Source organism: Trichogramma pretiosum, unplaced genomic scaffold (genome assembly GCF_000599845.2).
Source record: "Trichogramma pretiosum strain Unisexual culture from Peru unplaced genomic scaffold, Tpre_2.0 scaffold9, whole genome shotgun sequence".
NCBI lineage: Eukaryota > Metazoa > Arthropoda > Insecta > Hymenoptera > Trichogrammatidae > Trichogramma > Trichogramma pretiosum.
The window spans coordinates 1,139,158-1,161,569 of record NW_019641697.1 but is presented as its reverse complement, the minus strand read 5'-3'; the positions used below and the strand labels follow the sequence as shown (position 1 = coordinate 1,161,569).

The following is a 22,412-nucleotide window of genomic DNA, read 5'->3' as shown; positions in this document are numbered from 1 at the left end:
AAAATTTCATATGTTTATATTATATTTTTTATAGATCTGAGAAGAGTTCGCTGGTAAATGCATCAGAGTTGCACAATGATCCGACGGCTGCTGTTTTTCTCAATGTTTGGGAATGGGTGAAAAAATAAGTCAATGGCTCTGATTTACACATTGTGATCGTGAAAATATATTTGACGAAAAATAAAAATTATCGCATGACGACTTCGTATTACAATAATACTACATGAAATGTATACGTAAAAAGTTAAAAAAGCGGCGCTTAAAGTCTTTGCACATACGTCGCGTGCATTTTGTCCGATCAACGCCGTAAATTAAACATTTATTAATCGACAAAAAAAGGAACGTTAACGTTTCGCCCGGCTCGTCTCACGGCTTCTTACTATTTTTTTCATATACATACAATATATTTATCTATATATAATTTTTACAACATTCACTAGTCGATGTGTATCAGTTCTCTCTTACCTTACCATATATATACGGTACATGCTGCGGTGCAGTCGCGCACGCATACAGGAAATAAACACTTTTTTTCTGACTATGTACAATCAAGATTCTGCAGTCCACGTTACATATATTCATATATAAATCTATAAATGTCGCTTACTCAACTAGGTAATCGTAAATTTGTTTTTACACTGCAATCGCACCCATTCGATATGATCACGCAAACTCGTTGGATTTATCTTACAGTCGAAAAATGACTATGTACAAATGATTCGGTCGAGGCTATTTTACAAGGCTGGCCGCGCGCGGGCCCCAGAAATATCAAGCTCAGTCGAAATGGCCACACGGGGGGATAAAGAGCGCATTGGCGCGCCGATAAATATCCTCCTGCGCTCTCTTTTTTGCGCGCGCGCGCGCAGAAATAATATCGTACTCTCGAGATTGTGGCATCTATAGCGCAGCAAAGGAGCACGTTGTAAGCACCTCGGCTGGCTTTTTTGCTCGTCGGCTCGCGGCGCTGCGCTTATCGCGCGCTCGGCGGCCAACAAATGCGCAGCTTTATATACGCGCGGCATTGCTCGCGATAAACTCGCTGTACTCGCGATAATCCGTATAACGTATACTAGGTGCAGTGCGCGCACGAATTCGCATACTCGAGCCATGCCTCTCGATTATTCGCCGCAGGTCGTGGCCGAGTCTCTGCTCTTTGCTATTATCACATGCTCGAGGATCGGGCCATGAGCGGCTAGTAGGGGGATCCTTCTCGGAGCAGCTCGTCGCGTCACGCGCAATCGAGCGATCCCAGCGAGGCCGGACTGTGGGCTCCTCCCAGGCCGAAGTGCGGACTCATGGGCGAGGGTCCCGTGCTGCCGGCGCTGCCTCCGCCGCCGTAGAGCTCCAGCTCGGACATGCCGCTGCCGTCGAGGCTGGCGGCGTTCGGGCCCAGGCCGACGCACTTGTCGGATTTTCCCTCCTGCTTGAGGACCATGCGTCGCCACTTGGCACGGGCGTTCTGAAACCAGACCTAAAGACAAACAGACAGAAGCAAAAACGAAGCGAGATCGTTGGATTAGTCGTTCTGTATACGCTGTACTCGGACGCCTATATAGGGTCCGAGGCAAGATGTAAATTCGCTATAGGGGATACCGAGCGTGAAAAAAGGAACAAGAGCGATAAAAGCCTCTTGCCATTGGTCTCCGTCCTATCCGCGAGTAGTAGCTGGTATTGTTCGCCGTCTCATCGCGCGCTCGCGCCTACGGATACAATGCGAAAGAAAACGGAATATATGTATATATATCGAATGGCAGATCACACGCGTAAGACCGGAGGGGAGCAGTAGCAGAGCCCGGAGCAGCATGTATATATGTATGGGCTGCAGGTACGTACGTACGTATGTATGTATGTATGAATGTATGTACAAAATAAAAGAAAGTCGGGGACGCCATTTTGAGAACGAGATAGCTCGAGAAGCAGCTCCTCCTTCCTAGCCAGGCGAGACAATAGCTGGGGCTAGGGGTGAGGCGCACAACGTGTATGCCAAGTTCGAAAAGCAGCTCGGAGGGTTCCTCGCTCCGAGTCCGAATATTTGCTAGCGCTATTAATTGCTCGTGGCTGAGCTGCAGATTTCCTCGAGATGACGCGCAGTATCGTCGCAGCGGAGGAGGTTTCGGCCGAGCACGTATATTCCGAGACGATGAAAAACGAAAGAAGGAAACTTTTCGTTGTTGGCTTTATACATATAGTCGGAGTTGGCGTCGTGCAGTAGCTGCTGCTGCTCGCTCGAATACTACGTACACAACGCTACGCGCGCGCGATCAATATCAGGCAAGATGGCGCGCGCACACACAGAGGGACTCGTATTCGCAGGGATACACAATGGCCCTTTGACTCTCTCGTCTCCCTCTTTCATGTTTTTTTTTCTCTTCTTTCTCTCTTCTTTTTCTTTTTGTCAGTAATTTTGCAAGTACAACTTTACGTATTTATACGCGCGCGGCCGGCTCATCTCGATGCTCGCGCGTCGCATATAAGCTCGAGCCAAAAAACAAGCAGCGCAGCTGGCTCGAGTGCAGTGTCTCGCTCGGCGTTCGGCTACCCGTTGGACGAGTCGCGCTCGAGAGAAAGCTTCGGCTGGTAGATCTTGGACAAGAAAAAACCAACGACGACGACGACGACGACGAGGCTCGAAAAGCCGAACGGGTTATTCAGACATCGTCGCGCGCGCCTACCGCAATGGCTGCGCTACACATGCGATACGTACGATACGTTTGGTATATCATTGTTGTGCTTCGACGAGGCCCAAGATTTCATATATAAACGCGTATAGCGGAGCGAACGTGTAGCGAATGCCGAGTGGCGTATATATACATAAACGAGAGCTGCGCAAAAAGCTGCACACACGCGCGTGTAGGAGCATTTGTCAAAGCTGCGCGCGCTATAGCAGCGCAACGAGGGCAAAAAAAAAGGGAAATTTTCTATGTAACCGAGCGAAAAAACTTTTCTCTTTCGCTCTTTGATGTAGAAAACGACGAGGAGTAGCTGCTGCAGTCGCGTCACGGGATAATTGGGCCAGCGGCGTTAAAGAACGACAGTCGAAAGAAAAAAAAAAGCGTCAACGCACACGTATAGAAAGAGAGAGAGAGAGAGAAGAAGCGCAGCAAAGCAAGCTACGAGGCAACACTGTGACTGATTTATGCGAGCACGCGTGTTGTAGGTGAAAGCTGCACCGCTGCAGCAAGAGTGCGATAGCGAGCGTCGACGGAAATATCGTCGTCGTCGTCGTCGTCGGACTAGGGAACTGCAGGCCCGAGCGACGTTCGAGCTCGAGCGGCGCGCGCAACGCTAATTGGAGGCGCGATATATAAGTTGTATATTTTCGGAAGTGCGACCCTTTGCTCCGCAAGAATTGCGCGAGCGAGACTAGGATGATTTATACGGTGGGCTATATAGCTAGCTAGCTAGCATGTGTCTTTGAGGGGCTCACCTGCAGCACTCGCTTGGGTAGTCCGGTCTTGGTCGACAGCTGCTTCAGGTCCTTGGCGTCCGGGTTATGATTGATCGAGAAGTAGCTCTTCATCGTGCGCAACTGGTGATGCTTGAAGCTCGTTCGCATGCGCTTGGTGCGGCTGTTGGAGCCCGGCATGCCCGGCGTGCCCGGACCGCCTCGGCCGAACGGCATGTCGATGTAGTCCGTGTTCAGATCTGCAATACAGCATCGTTCGCGAGACGTCTCGATTAGCTCGACCATCTTATAGCCTATTCGAGCTCGTTTGTCGCCGCGTCCCTTATCGCCCTACCAGAGATCCCCGATAACGTCCGCTGTTTCCCCGAGTAATTAACTATACGCAATACATGTATATGCAGAGTCTAGCATTCTTTGAGTTTTTCTCCGTTTCCCGCTCGAATCGAGCTTTCGCGCCTTGATCGCTATTGAAGCGACATATGGCGTGCGCCACGAAAGATCGGCAGCGGATTAAATTTATCGATCGCAGCTTTGATCCGGGAGACTCGTCAATAACGAGCCTGACTCATTCGGTCACCCACGTGCGTGCCGATCTCGAAATTTCATTCATCCCGATTCTACGCGCGTCACTACACGTCCCATACATGCAGCGATAATTTTATTCATGTTGTCGTGCAACGCGAGATTATCGACGGATCATTTCACTGGCGCCGATGCAGACGCGACTCGTCCGATGAGAAAGACTGCACACGTATAAGCTCGAGTCGGTTCGACGACGCGTGCGAAGAATCGCGCGATTCTTATAGCTAAAAACTCGAGCATGTAAATTCAACGCGCTACACGGAGTATATTGAATTATCGAGAGACGATCGCTCGGCCGTTTTGATCGATCGACGTACTCCCGGTGTCTCGCCAAACTCGTCGAAACGAAAACAGCACAAAATAATAGAAACAAAATAACGAGGATATTAATGAAAAAAGCTACAAGACAAGCAGACACGTGTATATCGTATCGTACGAATCCATTAATGCGTCGCGAACGAGCAAAAATTCAACACCTCTCGTTGGACGAGACAGCCTTTCGCACGCGCAACGAGCTCGAGTAATAAAAAGCCAATAAAAGAAGGTTTACTAACATGAGTCACCGAGGCTCGCGGTCATGGCCTCGAGATCCTTGGGTTTCCTCTTCCTCGGGCGTCCCTTCTGCCTCGGCGGCGGCACTTGAACGACCGAACTGGCTGCGCTTCCGGTGCTGTTGGCCTGCTGCTGCTGCTGGCTCACGGGCGAGGCCCCGTTGAAGTACTGCTGCATCTTGGGCGGCGACGCGCAGCCTCCCGAGACCGGAACAGCCGCTCCGACGACGGCGGCTCCTCCGGCCTGTTGCTGCTCGGGCGCGATGGCCGCGCACTGCTGCTGCAGCGACGTCAGCACCGGACTGCTCTGTTGCTGCTGCTGCTGCTGTGGCTGTTGTTGCTGTTGCTGCTGAGAAACCGGGGGCTGCTGCTGCCTCTGCATGTGGCTTAGGAACTCGGGCGAGGGGAAGCTCGCGGGGTAGTGCTGGGGCCCGGGCGGGTAGACGGGCACCGGCGGTGACTGGGCCGGGTGCAGCTCGGCGCCCATCTCGTAGTGCGAGCGACACAGCACCGTGCCGTCCCTCATGCCGAAGTGATCGCCTTTGGTCAGAGGCACCGAGCAGGCGGCGCAGCTGAAGCAGCGCACGTGGAATATCAGCTCCCGGGCGCGCATCACCAGCTCCGACGAGAGGATGGCCGCCTGGCATCGGGCGCAGCGCTTCTTGTTGCCGAACATTCTGCAATTGACCAACATTTTTGGTTCTTTGTGAGATCATGTGTGTGACTGTGCGTGTGCTTTTGTGAGAGAGAGAGAAAGAGAAAAAAGTGAGAGAGATATTGAGAGCTAATGTCCGAACGACAGTTTGTCGTACAAGCCACGCGAGCAAATACTTGTTTATCGAGGTACGCGCTTGAATATTCATGGGCAGCGAGCTCTCGAGCTATGAGCTTTCCAGCTCGGGCTAATATAGAGAAGGCAATTACGCGAGCGGCTGCTCGTCCTCGAGTTTCTCTCACCTCTTAAATTCATAAATAAATCGGCCGCACACGCGGACGGGACGATAAAAAATGGCTCGATACGAGCTGGCGCGGGACTCAGGCTCGTATCCGGGGGCCCTTACCCGCGCGCACTCCGCGCTGCGGTATATTCGACTTTTTTCTTCCTCTCTGCGAGCGGACACGCCGCAGATACACGCGAATCCAGGCAATACATATATTTCGCCCAATACTGATATTGGCCTCTAGTGCTCGGTAGTGCTTGGTATAGCTGCTGCGCTACCCGTACTGCAAGAAGATATCACTTGTAGATATATACATGCATCAGCCAGCCGGAGACACACACAAACACGCATACACACACACACACGCACACACACACACACAGACGCGGTAATGGAGAATCGGCAGAGGCTTGCACAGATGCACTTTTAATGCAGTAGCTATGTCGCCGAACCTCGGCTTGTCTTTGCCATTTACATATTCCCTTTGGACGTTGGCTTGTTCTTCTTCGTTCGTTCGTTCGTTCGTCCAGTCGTTGGCTCGTTCACTCGTTCGTGCATTCGCCTTCTCCCGCTCACTGCTTCTTCTGCCCGACCAGCTAACTATTTCTTCTTCTTCTTCTTCGTCTTCTTCTTCTCCTTATAACATCTCGCGCGATATTTTTTATCGAGCTGACATTTTTTTCCCTGACTGCGAGATGCATAATGTAAACGCACTTTGTTAGAGATCATTTTCGTGTAAGAAAGCGCCGGGCAACGATAAAGAGAGAAAATTTGCGCGTCGCAGTGGCGCAGCAGCAGCTCCAGTGCACCTTGCGAATGACCGGCTCATGGGAACGCGCGAGGCGCGCGCAATATCGTCAGCGCATTGTCGCAATATGACGAAATTATACCCCCTTGCTCGGATGATTTGCCCGTGATTATATAGACAGAGCCAACGCGACCTCGGCGTGACTCGCAACGATCTCGTCGTGCGCAACCCTTTTTTTCTCATACGACTCCGACCCGTGGCGAAGCCCAATGCGATCCAATGCGCAGCTCGTTTATTTAATTATCTCGACAGCCTCGCCGAGCCGTTACAATTTCTATATATTGGCAGTCGCGTGAAACCGCATGGCGCACTACTGTATATCGCGCGCGTTACGTGCTTATGCTCGGTGGAGATTTTGATTCCCCGTACAACATAATCCCCATTGACTCTTGCGTGAAAGGAAAACATCCTTAATATCGCATTAATTTTCGTATGAATAATCCTCGATTTTTATCGTCTCACTCGATCATCATTTTCCGCTGCGAGAAGCCCAGCTATATAGACGCGTACGCATACACGAAATAATTTCGCGCGCGTACAACGAGGCGCGAGCAGAAACGTATACCTATAATGTGCCTATGCGTGCGTGTATTTATTCACGCCCCTTTCGAAAACTCGGTAAGCGGTCCTAAGGCCTCGTATAATGCGCTACATATGCCCGGATTCTACAAAGCACCGCGGGTGTCTCGAGCGATAAATGAGATTTTAGCAGCTAGCACCTATTGTGAGGCGAAATTTTCAAGGGGCGCGCGTGCGAGGCCTAAGATGCAGCTGAAAATCCGACGAAATATTAGGAGAGCCCGGCGCGAGCGAATGAAGCGAAAAAATAATATTACGTTCGACGTATCGATCGTTATTGCTGCGTGAATGCGTGGCGCGGCTTCGCACATTCTTGTAACACGCGTACATTTAACATTATACGCGTGCAAAGTCCGCAAATATCCAAGCGTAATAATATTAATCACGACTGCATAAAATAGTGACTTTTTTAAGCGCATCGTACGTGCTAAGCAACACTTTATCAAGAGCCGAGATGTCTTGCCAAAGTAAAAAAAATGATTTATGCACTGGGAGCACTTGGCGCGCATAATCTAGATTAGAACCCGAGATTTTTCCAAACTTGTGCGCGTCCAGTCTACGACTTTGTTTGCACATTTTCTCGTGCGCTCACAAAAAGCCTCGGAAGCACCAAAAAAGGAAGATACATCTGCGGTGGGTGTATGTAGGACTTAATCCAGCGAGTGCGAAACTTGATACGTACACTCCTGCAGCAGAATATACATGCGCACATACACACACTTGGACAGGAGGAAGAAGAGAAATATGCTTTACGCCTGCGGGGACCCCTACCGAGAGCTGTTCTATATACATAGACGACGACGACGACAAATTCAAAGAGAAAGAGAGAAAGAGAAAACGAAAATCCTGAGGTTACATACACTCATGCACACACAAGCCGACTCCTGAACAAGTCTTTTATGCACTTGCTGTCTGTGTACACTCGACGTTTTATGCCCTGTATTCTTTTTCCTCCAAGTACGATATTTTGGTTAATAAAAATTTCACACAAACGCACGCGGACGAGTCTATATATAGTTTTCAATCAAGTTACATGTGCCTCGTCGCAATAATTTTCCCGGCGACGTCGTTTTACGGCCGAGTCGAGTTCCCTTTTACGTGTTTTTATATTCGACGAGAGGTGCGTCGTGGGACTCGAACAATTTTTGGATTCGATTTCACGCGTACGCACCGACGTATGCAACAATTTCGTCGAGCTGCTTTTTTCTCCAAAAAACAGCGAGATAAAACGACGCGAAAAAAATTACTCGTAATCGTAGGCGCGATTGTCAAAGAATTACTCGAGAACGACGTCGAGTCCGAGAGGGTCAAGTCGGTAGGGTAGGCTGCATGATTATTATCTCGCGGCAAAATCTCGACGGCCTTGATGCGCTGCAATGTATCTGTACAACGTGTGCGCGAGTAACTACGTATACATGCATGCAGCGCGGCGACTCTCTTTTCCTTTCGCACCGAGTGACACACGAGAAAAATAGCGCGAGCTCACGGTAGCCGATCCGCAAGCCAGCAGCAGCAGCTATCTCGTTCGCCGCGTGAATTTATTCATTTTCGCGAATGTATCTGCGGAAAATCTCGAGCAGCGCTGGCCAGATAACATCGTAAACACGTCGCGAGCCGTGTAAAGGATATATATTTAAGTTCTAGTCGGGAGGCTGCAGCTTCTTTACCCAAAGTCAGCCACTTCTTCTTCTTCGTCTTCTTTGAGTCGCGAGCGAGCGAGACGGTTCAAAGTTCCGATGTGCGCGCTGCAAAGTATAAATTAAGAATATTAAGAGAAGAGACGGCGCTTGTCGCATCAGCACCTCGACTATAATTGAGTCATAACTGCGTCGAGCAAATATCTCAGCGCGGCTAGAGCTCGACTGTCTCGTAATTCAACTTGCATAATTAAGAGCGCATACGACTGTGCGCGCATGCGATTTGACAAACTATTTTCTCGCGATTTAGCTTTTCGAGGGCAGTTTGCGGTGCGGTGCGCGAGCTGCCTTTGATTTACGAATTGTGAAATTGCGGGCCTTTCTCACGGGCGCTAGCCGGCAAAAATCGATACGTCTCGAATAACACGTGTATATGGCCGAATAAAGATGTCAATGTGTATGTCACATACAAGTCCCAACCATTTAAAATTCATAATACCTACACGAAAATACGAGTTATAATTTTACGATCCGATATATACGTGTGTGCGAGCTCTCGAGTCTGTGGACTGTGTATATATACAAGTCGCTGCCGCAGCCCGCCACAGATTTTAATCAGTGGCGTAATTTATTATTACGTATATTACGTTTGCATACACGCATAATAACTACTGAAAAAGGTATTTTGTCTCGTGTCTCGAGCCGGAGGACTCGTCATCGAGAAAATAAAATTTCGCGCGTACATACATATACGTTCCGAGAATCGATACGCACGCACGCAAAACACGGCAAAGCCGCAGCAGCAGCAGCTCCCGATGATACGCGTAAATTTATACCTCGGACTGTAAATCAAGTATTTTTCTTTGCCAGTCAACGATTTTGTGTCGATTGAAAGGAGCAACACTTATTCGCACGTTTAATTAAAATAAATTAATTCGACGTGGGCTACTCATTCGGCCAGAACACATGTTTATAAAGCGGCCGTTCGATCTTTGGACTCGACGGAGAATCGAACGAGATAAGAGATTGGAAAAAATGAAAATTCTAAATGTAAAAAACAGAGAGGAAGAAATACGTAGTTGCGTCGATCTTTACATCGGGTCGAAACGTCACGGCGCGGGCAAGGTGACGAGATGGTTCCTCCCGTGCGCGCGCGCGCGCGTGTATGTGCAGCGCAGCGCAGTGCAGTCGTAAATCACGCTTTTTACCACCTTCGCCTTGATGCTTCGCGTGTGCAGTGTATGCCATGCGTGTGTGATTGTGCGCTGTATAATATACTTCTCTTTTTTAAAATGTTATACTTGTATTACGTTGCCTTTTTTTATCGTCCTCGCAACCCGAGATGTGTAATATTTATTTTGTAGCTTCTTCGTCCGCCGAGAGAGCGAGATGCGAATCGTCGATAAAAGTTTTCGACTCTTTATCGTGGGAGTCGCCCCACTCGCGCACAACGCAGGAAGAAAACCGCACGAATGCCTAATGATTATCTTTAAAAACGTTTAAAGTCATTATAGCTATTGAAAAATATTTGTCTCTAACGATCGATCGGCCGGTGAGCTCGAGGCATCAAGAGCACACGAGAGAGAGCAAGAAAGAGTAGTCGTCGTCGTCCAAATGACACCTGTGCGGAGCGCCTACTCGCAGCGCACTTATCGCGTCGAGAACATCTCTCCGGGCGCACACGCAGCTATGAGCGCGAATTATTATCTCATATAATGCACCTTACCAACACATAGTCAGAAAGAAAGAGAGAGAGAGAGAGAAAGAGAGAAACTTTGCACTGCTCAACGTGTTAATTTAACTGCTGAACGCACGAGAACAATAGTTTCTTTCCTTGCCTCTATCTCTTTCTCATTTTTTATTCCTCGATGATATCTCGAGCTTGTATTATGCTGTATACATACTCCTCGTAATTAGGAATATACTTTATGGACTTTTGATTGTATTTTTACATGTACGCGCGCCCGCACTCGCTCGGCTCTTTCGAGAGAGAGAGAAAAAGAGAAAGACAATAGACTTTTTAGAAGTATAAATATAAAAAGGCAAGTCGTGAAGAAAGTCGTGCATCGTAGACTGCAAGTGCACGAGCGGGTCGCGTCCTTGAATACACACATGCGCGCTCGGGCCTCTCGATTTACTTATCGCTGGCCGCGCATCGTCGCTTCGCCGGCGGTAAATGGCCGAGTCGTGACCATTACAAGGTGCAGCGTAGTGCAGTATCGCGCCACTACGGCCGTTCCGAATCACGATTCCCAGGAAAATTAATATGGTCAATTGCAGAGAGCCAAGTCGAGAAACTGAATTGCGTCGCCGGCCTAATAGGAGAGCCGGGGCCGTTCTTTCTATATGTATAAATGTCCTCACGATTGTCCAATTTCGTATAGGCGAGCAACTTCTTTTTTTCTTCTTCTCCTTTTCCTCGACTCTTAGCATCGAATCATTATTATCATTATTACCGAGCATTGTTAGGGACTTTCGTGCTTTGATTGATTAAATGATAGGTTGCCCGGCAGAAAGAGAAGGAGAGAAAGAAAAGTGGACAAGGTATTATTTACTCGTTTCTTTTTTTTTCTCTTTCAATCGTCGTATACGCATCCAAACAGGCAGAGTTGAGAAAAGACGTGATTGTCCCGCCAGATAAATATGAAAATAGAATCGGGACGCGCAATGGTCGATATGAAACTCACCTGGTGTAATCCTTTTTGCAGTAGATGTTTCCATCCTTGCAGAAGCAAGTCGTCTCTCCGTCGAGGCCCTGTCGGCAATGGGAGCACTGCAAGCACGAGGAGTGCCACCGTCGATCCACCGCTTGCAGATAAAATCGATCGGCGATTCTGAAGCCGCAGCCGGCGCAGATGACTAGTTGCTGTTGCTGCTGATGCTGCTCCAGCTGGGCTCCGTGAAAGTGATGCGGATGATGCGGATGATGATGCTGGTGATGATGGGGCGGCGTCGAGGGTGGCTCGAGCTTCGGTATCGCGTCCACGTGATGCTGCTGGCCCTGATCCGCCGAGTGCTGATGCAGTATCGTCTGCTGATGATGCTGGTGCTGTATGTGCGGCGGCATGTTCAGGTCGCTCGTGTGCTCGTAGTTGTTGTTGCTGCCGCGGTATTCGTTCGAATCTGTTGGCAAATTGTTTCTCGTTAGATTTTTTTAAGCTGCAAACAGCGCTAGAAAAAGGTACGAAAATATAAAGATTAAATACAAATATCAAACAGAATCAAGTTATAAGAATAAATACGTATAAAAGTACAGAATAAGTAACTAGTTGAACAGAGACGCACAGTTAGCCAGAATTAATGATGCACCGTGTAAAGGTAGCATAGAAGGCTGATCTTGAACACATCAATCGGTCGAGTACTAGTGACGATGCATACGGGTAGGGAGACGAACGGTAGATGCAAAAGAAAAGGGGGTAAAAAGTGATTTCGCGATGTCACACCGTGCGCGCGCGAGCGACTCAGCTAGAGGTGTTGACTCTGAATCTTGGAGCAATGAATACGACAATGGTACAAAAAAACACCTTCTCGACGCTCTCGAGACCTTTCACTCCATAAATTGCGATATGTATTGCCCCCTTTCGCGAGGAGAAAGCTGATGATAAAAAAAAGGAAGGTAACGCGTTGAGGCAAGTAGCCGCCAAGTACATGTCTATGAGTGTACCTAGAGCCACACTCGGTGCGGCAGTAGCCGCAGGTAACGAGGCTTGGGGTCATGCCTTGCCCCGCGCGGGGGGTGCCAACGCGTAAGAGTCGACCGTTTTCGTACACGTTGGTAATCGACGCTTATTAAGCGAAAAGTTCGAGGCATCGCTACGGCAAAAAGTCCAATTTGGAAAGCCGAGAAAGGTTCTAGGCCGTAACTGCGTGACCCAAAGAGTAATGGCGGAACAGCGCGAGAACTGCGAGAGGAGGTGCGAGAAAAAAAAGAGTTTCTCATGTGCACCGCGACGACTATTTCCCACGGCATATCGGCAACTCGTCGCGCATCGCTCAGTACTGCAACCCGTAATAAGGTGGCCTTACCTCCCGGTGATCCGTAGTCTCTCGAGTCGTAGGGGGTAGAGGCAGGATCGGCGTAGCAATTATTATTGGTGCTGCAGTGCGTCAGGCTCGTGTGACCGGGCTGTCCACACTGCTGTTGCTGCTGCTGCTGCTGCTGTTGCTGTTGCTGTTGCTGTTGCTGCTGTAACGTAGGTGTCTGCTGCTGAGCTCGAGGCGTCGTCGGACTCGAGGGTAGGGTCGTCGGTCGCGCGGCATCACCCATGGACGCCGGTAGACACGGGCTGTGATCTCGTTGCTGCTGACCGTTGGGATTGTTGGCCGCGCTGTTGCCGCCGCCGCCGCTGCTGTTGCTGCTGTTGTTGCTGGGAATGGAGGAAGAGTCGCTGATACAGGCGCCGCCGCCGACGCCGACGCTGCTAGGGGTACTGCTGTTCTGCTGACATGCTCCTCCAGCGAGGCTCAGTACCACCGATGCCGATGCTCCACGTTCCTGCGTACTAGCCGGCTGCTGGAACAGACGCGCAGTGCACCAGGTGCACGCGCAACCAAATTAGTCACCGAGTTCAACCATAATATCGTATTCAATTCAACGGTTGCTGTTGCAACTAAAACTTATTCGTAGCGTATCTTCGTCATATCATAGATGTGTCAATTTTTATAATACAACTCTATTTTGTGGCACCATTGTGCTTGTTATTATTAACTTAAAGAATCCTAAAGTATAGTAAAATATTCTTAGTTTATCAAATTAATTTAAAATTTTTCTTTCCATTCAAAACTAACTGTTTTAAAAAACATATTTTCACTTGCTATTTTTTATCATAAAGCTCCAAATTTGCAGGCAATATATATTATTCGACCGATTTTACTGATTGATATCATTCAAGTGCACGAGCGTAGTAGCCGAATGAGACTAATATTTCATTCAAAGACTGCTGGCAAGATCTTTTCAGTAAAATGAAAGACTATATTGACCTCTTTTGACGAATGGAATAATTAATTTTCTCCGATTTAATTTTTGTTAAAATTTGAAGATATTCGTGTAATTGGGTGCACACGATGGTTTTGGTAATTTATTTACTGATACTTAAATTATTGTACGTCCCGTCATGGGGACATCGTTCCAAAGCGATTGGAAGAGTCGTAACACCGAAAACATACTGACAAAAGTTGTATACACCTAAATTTTTTCCCATGCAAGCCCAAATTAAGCGAGAAAGTCTTGTTTTTATTAGACGAAAAGTAAAAAGTACTTTTATTATCATGCACCATCTAGTGGCAATATAAAATGTCCGAAGCTATGTATGCGTGTAGTATATGCGATCCTGATCTCACGACAACTCTGAACATTGTTTATGAACATTTTCAGAGGTGCTAACAAGTGAAAATCATCCGAAAGAGTTCATCTAGCTGGACGTGCAAAATTTGAAGCAAAAGAAAAGGAAATCTATGAAAAAGTAAAAAAAATGGGAACTTTAGCTTGATTTATCTTGTGATCTGATATTATAGACGATTGAATCGTACAGGGGCGAATCACACACTCATATAAGGCAATAAAAGGCAGTGTGCACAATGTGTTCAATCAATTAGATCAGCGAGCTGGCTAATGTATCCGTGAAATAGATCCGATGCACACACACACATGCTACATAAATAGCCAATGCCGAGTCTCATGTATAGCCAACAAGTGCTGGAGTGGCACGCGCAGCTTACTCAACTGCAACGTACGTGTCTGCCTCTCGTGACGTGTAAATAAATAAGCTTTTCGCAACGGATGACTGGCGCTCGAACGAGAGCACACGAAAAAAGAGCCATCCCCGATTATATGACGGAAATGAGATGCTGACAGTGAACTTCGACTGAAGTTGGAAAAAAATCTACTTGTACTTGTTTTTTTTTTTTACTACGTACCGGCGGAATTCAAATTATATTATCTAGCCGAGGCCAAACCGGTCGTGTTATAATATACACCGATAAGCAACTTGCACGCACTTACACATATCCAATCTCGGAAGCTGTACGTGTTACTCTATTGATATACGCGATATGGTACACGAGCTGGAGATAAAGAAAGGCCGCGCAAATTTTTGCTTTTTCAAGTGCCACATGCGTATACGGGTGCACGTGCCGCGTTATACACTGCGCACAAGTTCGTTCGAAAGGGACTCGTTTCGCAATAATCACAATTTGATAAATCATAATTTTTACACGAAATACTTAGTCCCCGGCGCGAGATGACACTTTATGAGTCGGGGCTCGATAAACATGAAAAAGCATAGCGCAGAATTTTTATTTCAATTAATTAACAACAGTCGTTTTGGCACTCGTCCTTTTATGAAAGGAGCCGCCCGCATTTTCATTTTAATATTTTTTTTTACTAATTACAGATGCCATTACAAACGAACGAAGAACGGACGAAGATCGAAAATGCGTAAGTGTATGATGTCATCGAACGATAGTAATACCGTTGCTCGCTTTAATAAAATATGCATATTTTGTTTGGCTGCCTAAATTTCGATCGAGAAAAAACGACAACAACTCCTGGACTTTCTCTCGGTATTCGTACAACTTTGCGATAAACTTCAAAGGCGGTCGCGTGCGGAAAATGCAGTTATCCTTGCCACACGGCAATGACAGCAGTATTTTACCAAATCGGTGTATGTATGTAAGTTTGTAATCGCCACCAAGAGAGAGAGAGAGAGAGAGAGAGAGAGAGAGAGAAAAAAAGAGGATCGTGTATATCTAGCTGTGATGTAGATAAGAAAGTAATCGCGCAGCTCCTCTCGCCGGGTATTAGGCCTGTCCACTCGTTATTTCGCGCACATAATTTTAACGATTTTTTGTTATAATTCGAAAAAAGAGGCAGAAGGGATAAGGAAAAAAGGAAGCGATTGTTGTGCGATTATCAATTGGTAGTTTTTTTTGCGCGTCCGTCGCGATTATCAAGGTTACGCCGATGAACCGACGAAAACGAAAAACAAGTCACGTGGGTACCGCAAGGTACTAGGCCTTATCATTCAGGTTCTTTTCGCAAGTTCATGGTTTCTTGAGTTGGAAACATTTGCATGCAGCGTGAGAAACATTTTGCCATCTTTGTTATATTAAAAGATGAAAAAAGATGCAAAAAAGAAGAGAACAAAAAATAGAAAAATCAACACGATCGTTAGGCGGACGAAACTCGCTTTTTTATCCCAAAAAATGGTCAAACAGAAAACCGGAACGTGGCAAACTCGATGGGAACGAACTCTCGAAACGTGCCTATGATGTACCTTCTGGTAGGTTTTTTTTTTTATAAAATCGCCGTGCCGCTTCTTCGTCCCTCCCGCTCGTATTTTAAAACGAGCCTTGACCATACGTATATAATTAAAGGCCTCGTTAATAATGCGAACACGCGCGAAACTCCGCACTTACGCAATTTTACTCGTACATCTTTTTTTTCGTATCAGCTCTATAAATTATATTAATAATCGCGAGGTGCATTAAGGCGGCCATCAAAAACGACTAGGATGTTATATGCAGTCGAAGGTGCGCTCGCGCAGGCCGCTCGCGAAAATCTGAATGACTCGTACGCGCAGCAGTCCATTGAATCTCTCATCGCGGCTGCTATCCTTTCATCCCGCGAGTCAAGTGTTTTTTTTTCTCTCTCTCTCTCTCTCTCTCCCGTACACTCGACATCTCTCTTTCTCTCCTCGAGTGCTTTACAGAAAATATGTTTGATCGACGTTTAAGTTTTCTAATACCAGCTCGGGAATATAATTAAAATGACATGTGCTGTACGCGCACAAAATTGCACGTAGCTCTACACGGGCAGGCGCAGGCGCTCTCAAAGGATATTATACGCATCCTCGTTTTTATGAGGGACTATAGTAATTTTTTTTTATATAGCTGCCGAAGCTCATATTTATTTTACGCCTCGTCATGCAGAGGCGCCAGCTTAGCGGCGTCTTTTCACCCTCAACTCATAATCGTTATTTGGGAAGTATATGCGAGAGCTGCATTTCACTCGGCACTAGAGTGCATCGCGCGCATTGTTCCATTATTCATAAATATATTTTACAACGCGAGCGGATAAAACGACGAGACGAATTGAACGACTTGAAAAAAAAAAAAAAAAAACAACAACGAGTGTATTAACCAACAGAGAGCTTTAAAAATGCATCACAGCTATTAAATTGTGAGTTTGCACAATGCTAGCCGAAGCACCGTGTACGTTTACGCGTTGCGATCTCCTTTTCTCGCCGACGCTCGAGCCTGACAAGCTGCCCGCGACGCGTTTGCAGGAAAAATGCCATTTTCGTTCAAGGAATTTACGAGTATAGCGTGAGGCACCTCAGACGCGACGTTGTATTTTCAGCGCTCGATCATCGATGCCCGTCGGATTCACAAATTTCATGAACTTGGTGGATATAATATAATATATATTTAGCTCGAGTCTTATCGACACTCGGATCAACGCTCGCAGATTTATTTTCCGCGACGACGTTAAATGTTTCGAAAAGATCATCATCATTTGCATGTTTGTGCGCTTGTGTGTGCGCGTTCACGTTAGTGTACAGTAGTGTGTATATAAATATTGCGACAAAAAATAACACTGATTAACATCGCGTATTTTATTTAGATGCCGAGCGCGAGCGCATAATTGATAAAATGAAATATCGCTCATTCACCAAGAATCGAAGTATCTCTCGAGTCATAAGCTGAAAAAGTCACGATTAGAACTCGCTTACTCGATCCGATTATGAAAATCCGTACAGAGGCGAGTTAGTTTTACTGCAGTCGTTCGTTCGCTGCGCTTCTTTTGAACTGCCGGGGTATTGAGCTCGTGAAAAAAATTGCCCGCTTATCGCTCGCGTTGATACGAAAAAAAAAAAAAAAAAAGGAAAAACTTCTCAGACGATATGTAAATGCAAAAAAAAAAGAGTCAATGCAGGGTCGCGCGACGACTATCTCGCCGCTCGCAAACGCCCCGTATAAATCAAGCGAGCTGTCTCTTGTTTATGGACTTATCGCCAAGTGCAGAAGCAGCAGCAGCCGCAACCGATCGCGTCTACCTTTTTTGCTCTCCGAGCGCGCTGTCTTATTTTCGTTCGTTTGGATCGCGTCCCACTCGCGATGATTTTGAATTTTCGCAACGAGCAAGCAACTTTTCGTTCGTAATTATTATGCCATATTCGAATGCAGTTGAATTGCATCAAGCCGCTGTTAACTATCAGCGTCGGCGCGCAGCGCGTCGAGATCGAGAGACTTTTTCCTCAAACGATATTAGCCGATGCATATACGACGCGGCTAGCTTGCGAGCACATATTACGGTTGATATTATGTTCGTTGAACCGGAGCACGCGCTCACAGATATAATATTCGTGTGCGTTGCGTGGCGAGATGTGTGTTTTCTTTTCCGTCCGATCGAGAGTAAACAGGCACCTGTCGTTCTAGTTCGGTCACTCATACACATGTCGTCGAGAGAGAGAAACGTCAGAACGAGTCCGAATCCGCTTGGAATGCGTCGAATGGTCACCCGCGCCGAGTAACATTTGGCCGCTGCATCTTGCACTCGGCGCGTACATATATACATCGATGGCAATTAATCACGTCCGTCGCCGAGATAAGCCTTTTTCTCTCTCTCTCGCGCGCGCACCCGTGTACGTATGCACGCGAGGCTCTGATTTTCCTATACAACTCGCACACACTTACACACGCGTTAGAGCTTCGGATGAATTTATGCATTAGCTCGAGTCGTATTCGTGTGTGCGACTTAGTCGTTGGCATATTATGCGTCTAGACGATTGCAATGGATAATTGTTACATCGTTTCGGGCCGGCTCGCTCGCGCGCCAACGACACATTAAATGCTATATCTATAATAATTTGTACGCGAGCCGACGTGACGCTGTACACGCTACCGCATGGCATATCCAAGACTGCTTTATTATATTATACGATCCATTAAATGGAGAGGGAGATAAGCAAGCGATCCGAACGAGGTGACGATTGAAAACGAGCGTTGAAATTCTTTCCACGAGCCGCATAGACAACAGGCTCGCGCGACTGCAAAAATGCATTCGGATATGCCGCAATTGAGAGACCGACTCGAAGCAGCAGCAGCCGAGTTTGGCTTTCCCATCGCGTTCGTACTTACATATTCGCGAATTATCAAACGTTGCGCGCGATTCTCGTGCGGCAGTCGAGAGACTCGGGGAACGACTCGATAGCCTATCTGGCACGGATTCGTGAAAAGTCAAGCTCGCGCACAACATGTTACATTATGATTCGCGAGAGGCATGGGAAGCATTCACACGGACTCGATGCCGAGCTCTCACACACATATTTTTTTCTAATCATCCTATATGCAACGTGTATATTATATAGTATATACATTTCACACGTAAAGTGCTGCTAACCCAGTGCATGCCGGTGGTGGGAGGGGCGCGCTCCTCATAAACTCCCATCAGGGTGGCTGATGCTCTCCCTTGTAAGCCGAGAGTCGTGCCGCGGCTAGCCGATATCCAAAGCTCTCCTCTCCGCAGCCAAGCCGGGCGATCGCGACGGCGGTTCCTGCTGCTGCTGCTGCTGCACCTGCTGCGCTGCTCGAGGCAAAATCGAGGCTTACCCTAACCGATACCTGAAGCGCACGAGTGGCTGCGATGACTTGTGAACCTAGTAAGTCATGTCGATTGCGCAGCACATTATCACTATCCCGCGCACTGCACCCGCAACGTGACAAGCTCCGCACGCAGTTCTTTGCTCGACTGGTACAGTACCCGATCCCTCTCTAAATAGGTACAAATACTACGTGCCTGTGTTTTTCACCGGTTCTCTTGAGATTCTCGTCGCACTCGCAGCAGCTCGTCGCCCGAACGTTCGATTGATCGACACTCTTACAACACTCCGGCAACATTAACATTGTTCACTCGTATGCATGTATTTCAGCCTAATATATATCACACTCGTTGTATATCACGCACTCGACAAACACCCGATACGTTCCACGCACAGATCGTTTATTTTTATTTTTTATTTATTTTTATTTTTCGCGCCAACTATAACGAGAGGGGCAGCGGCGCTGAGCGGACCCGAGCGCGGCAACCACGACGACGAGGCTCTATGCACACGCGCGCTCCTTGCGCGTCGTCTCTCTCTGTTTATGCGATGCTTCGCGCACGGAACCACGAGCCCGATTAAGGAACTTTGCCATACAAAGCCGGGACTCGAGCATTTCGCCGAGCGGAGAGAAATGTGCATGCAACGCGGGGGACGCCAGCGCCGCTCGGCGGCCGCCTCGGCACCTAGCTCTTGCCGACGCTCCGACTACGAGAGGGGCACTGAGACCGCCCCATGCTCCGCCTCGAAATCGAGCAAACTGTCGCGCTCTCTCTCTCTCTGCTCCCCCCATTTACCTCAGGACTTGGCTCTCGCTTTCGGCGTCCTGTGTGCACTACCGTGTTGGCCGCCAGCCGAAACATTTCGTGCTCCAAAGGGCCGTCTACCTTTGCACTGACATTGCTCTACGGTTTTTCAACTGGCTAATGCTTTGCTGTACTAAACTCGTTTTATTGGCAAACATTTTACCTAAATATTAATTTCTTTCCAAGTATTACATTTTTAGACAATTCGATTCATTCTAACATTTTTTCGTATGTTATCAATAATATATCGGGTATTTTTTGATCGTAGTTGAACATTTTTACTAATACTTGGAAAAGTTCCGTAATTGCGTTTGAATTGAAATTACACTAACATATAAAATGCAAAAAAATAATCAGAATCGTCCACGCTGCATCTTTGGACAATTCTTTACAAATAAGGAGATTCGATCTATTTCTCGTAAGCAAAAAAGGTGCGATTTATATTCCAGCGATGCACAAATGGAGCATCGATCCTCGCTGGATTGCATAATTTATGCATTTTTCTTTCTCTCTGTTTGCATCGTTCGATCACAATTGCTTTGGGCCCTAAACAAACATCGCTGTTGAATTTCTTCGAATCAGACAGCGCGCAGAAAAGAAAGAAAAGATTCTCGGCCGATGCTGCCGTTGCTGCTGCTGTGCTGCTTCTCCGCGAGACATCAAGAGCGAAAAAAAAGGCTTGAAACCGCAGAAAGCGTGGCCGGATGTCGCCTGTCCGCATGAGTGCTCTCGCTGATATTCCAAGGAGATCGCCGCTGCCGCCGCCACCACTGAGGCTAATACCGCAATTCATCTCGAGCGAATTTCCATCGTGGTACTAACAATGAAAATCAGCACCGCAGTAGCAGGTCTCTTTTTGTCATCTCCACCAGTCGTTCGCGGCTTATTTCCGATAGATACACCAGAATGATTTTCAATTGACTTTTTATAACGTATGTATACACGGAGGAGATGAAAAAAAAACAGCCACGGAGACAATAAATATAAATGTCTATCCTGAGATAACTTGTTGATTTCTAGTCAAATTACGATCGAAATGTTGTATACTAAGGTACAAATTTGTACACGAGTTTCTCGAGAGTTTGGAAATAAAAAAATTAGCCGAGTTTGCTCCTTCAGCTGTTGCTTCGTCTCGTATATAATAAGTTGAAGTGACCGGGTGCTGTCCGATACATAATAATAATCTACTTGTACTTTAGTGTGCCTCGTCGAGGGGCTTTCCAATGGAAAACGAATTAGTCTGTATAAAGTGACCCACGCGCTGCGCGCGGCTCTATTGTAGCCTCGGACCGCAAGGCACACGCTGACCTTATTGTGTTTCGCGCTATACATCGCTCGGTCACTTCTCGGGGTTTTGAACTTTTTCTCGCTTTTCAGCTGTTTTTGGGAGCGTTGCCTTTTGTTATTTGTACGTAAACCTCCTCGAGTGCTACACGCACGCATCGTGTTTACTGCACATTCAACGAGCACATACGTGCACGAGCAGCTAGTTCGTATACATATAGGCACAAACAATGTTGGAGCGTAGCGGAAGTTGCACGTTTATGAATCGACATATATAGCTCGAGCCTGAAGAGGTGAAACGACAAAACTCGTAGCCGAACGGACGTTTTTACACCTTCTTCTCGCTCTTTTATTACAATAAATGCAGAGTCTCATTTATACACATAGGCTTCGATATAAACACGAGGCGAAGCTGCGATGCTATCGCTACTAATATTTTTGACGTGAATCAAGGCAATCTATAGCAGCGTTTGGAAAAAGTTAAAAGCTATACGTCATCCGCGTCAACTGCAGAATTTTATCTCGATCGGCTCGTTATGTTTTCTATACAGCCGCGCATGTATCTTTCCCATCGCGTCGCTGTTTAGGTGCGTTGAGTCGCTCCACGCCCCCTCTTCCGAAACTGTCTGTCCACATTATTCGCTCGCTTCGCGCAGGGATAATCCTTGACCACAAGAGGAGCTAGCGGAAACGTCATAACTATACATAGTCTCTATATCTATGTAAGAAACGCGGCGGTTCGTCGAGTGCTTGTATGCAAATAATCCGGATGTGTAGCAGAGCAGAATTTTCCGCATTTATACGCGAGCAAGAAAATAGTCCGTTTCGTATGTCGATTCTCCTCTACGCGGTCTCCAATATCTAATACTTGAACATGTAAATATACACTTGGTCGCACCTCCACATAGTTACATCTCTATACTCCGAGTATTCCGTGTCTCGAGTGTCATCGATGAGTAATTAAAAATTTGCACTCGCACTGCACACTCGGAGTCGAGACAGTCACGAGTACAATATAACACCACGTCTCATCGAATCAAATTGAGTTTATGTCTCGAGACGCGCAAGATTAAAGAGCAAAAAAAGTGCTGGGTATGAAGCCAAAGCCTCGTTTTCTCTTTCTGTCTTTCTCTCTCTTATGCTCTCTTTCTCTCAACTTTGCGCCTGCTGAGATTCGATCCCGAGCCGATGCCATGCTTTCTGATCTAAACAGGACT

General features: G+C 47.2%; 1 protein-coding gene across 1 annotated transcript; it reads right to left on the bottom strand.

Moving 5' to 3' along the window:
• Positions 1 to 244: 244 nt before the first annotated feature.
• Positions 245 to 19,657, bottom strand: LOC106651442 (ecdysone-induced protein 78C-like). Its single transcript, XM_023462172.1, has 6 exons — positions 18,907 to 19,657; positions 12,531 to 13,014; positions 11,192 to 11,627; positions 4,543 to 5,216; positions 3,428 to 3,645; positions 245 to 1,471 (listed from the first exon to the last, which is right to left on the bottom strand). The coding sequence occupies exons 1-6, from the start codon at positions 18,952 to 18,954 to the stop codon at positions 1,229 to 1,231; spliced, it is 2,103 nt and encodes a 700-aa protein (XP_023317940.1). The 5' UTR covers positions 18,955 to 19,657; the 3' UTR covers positions 245 to 1,228.
• Between the last annotated feature and the right edge of the window lie 2,755 nt (positions 19,658 to 22,412).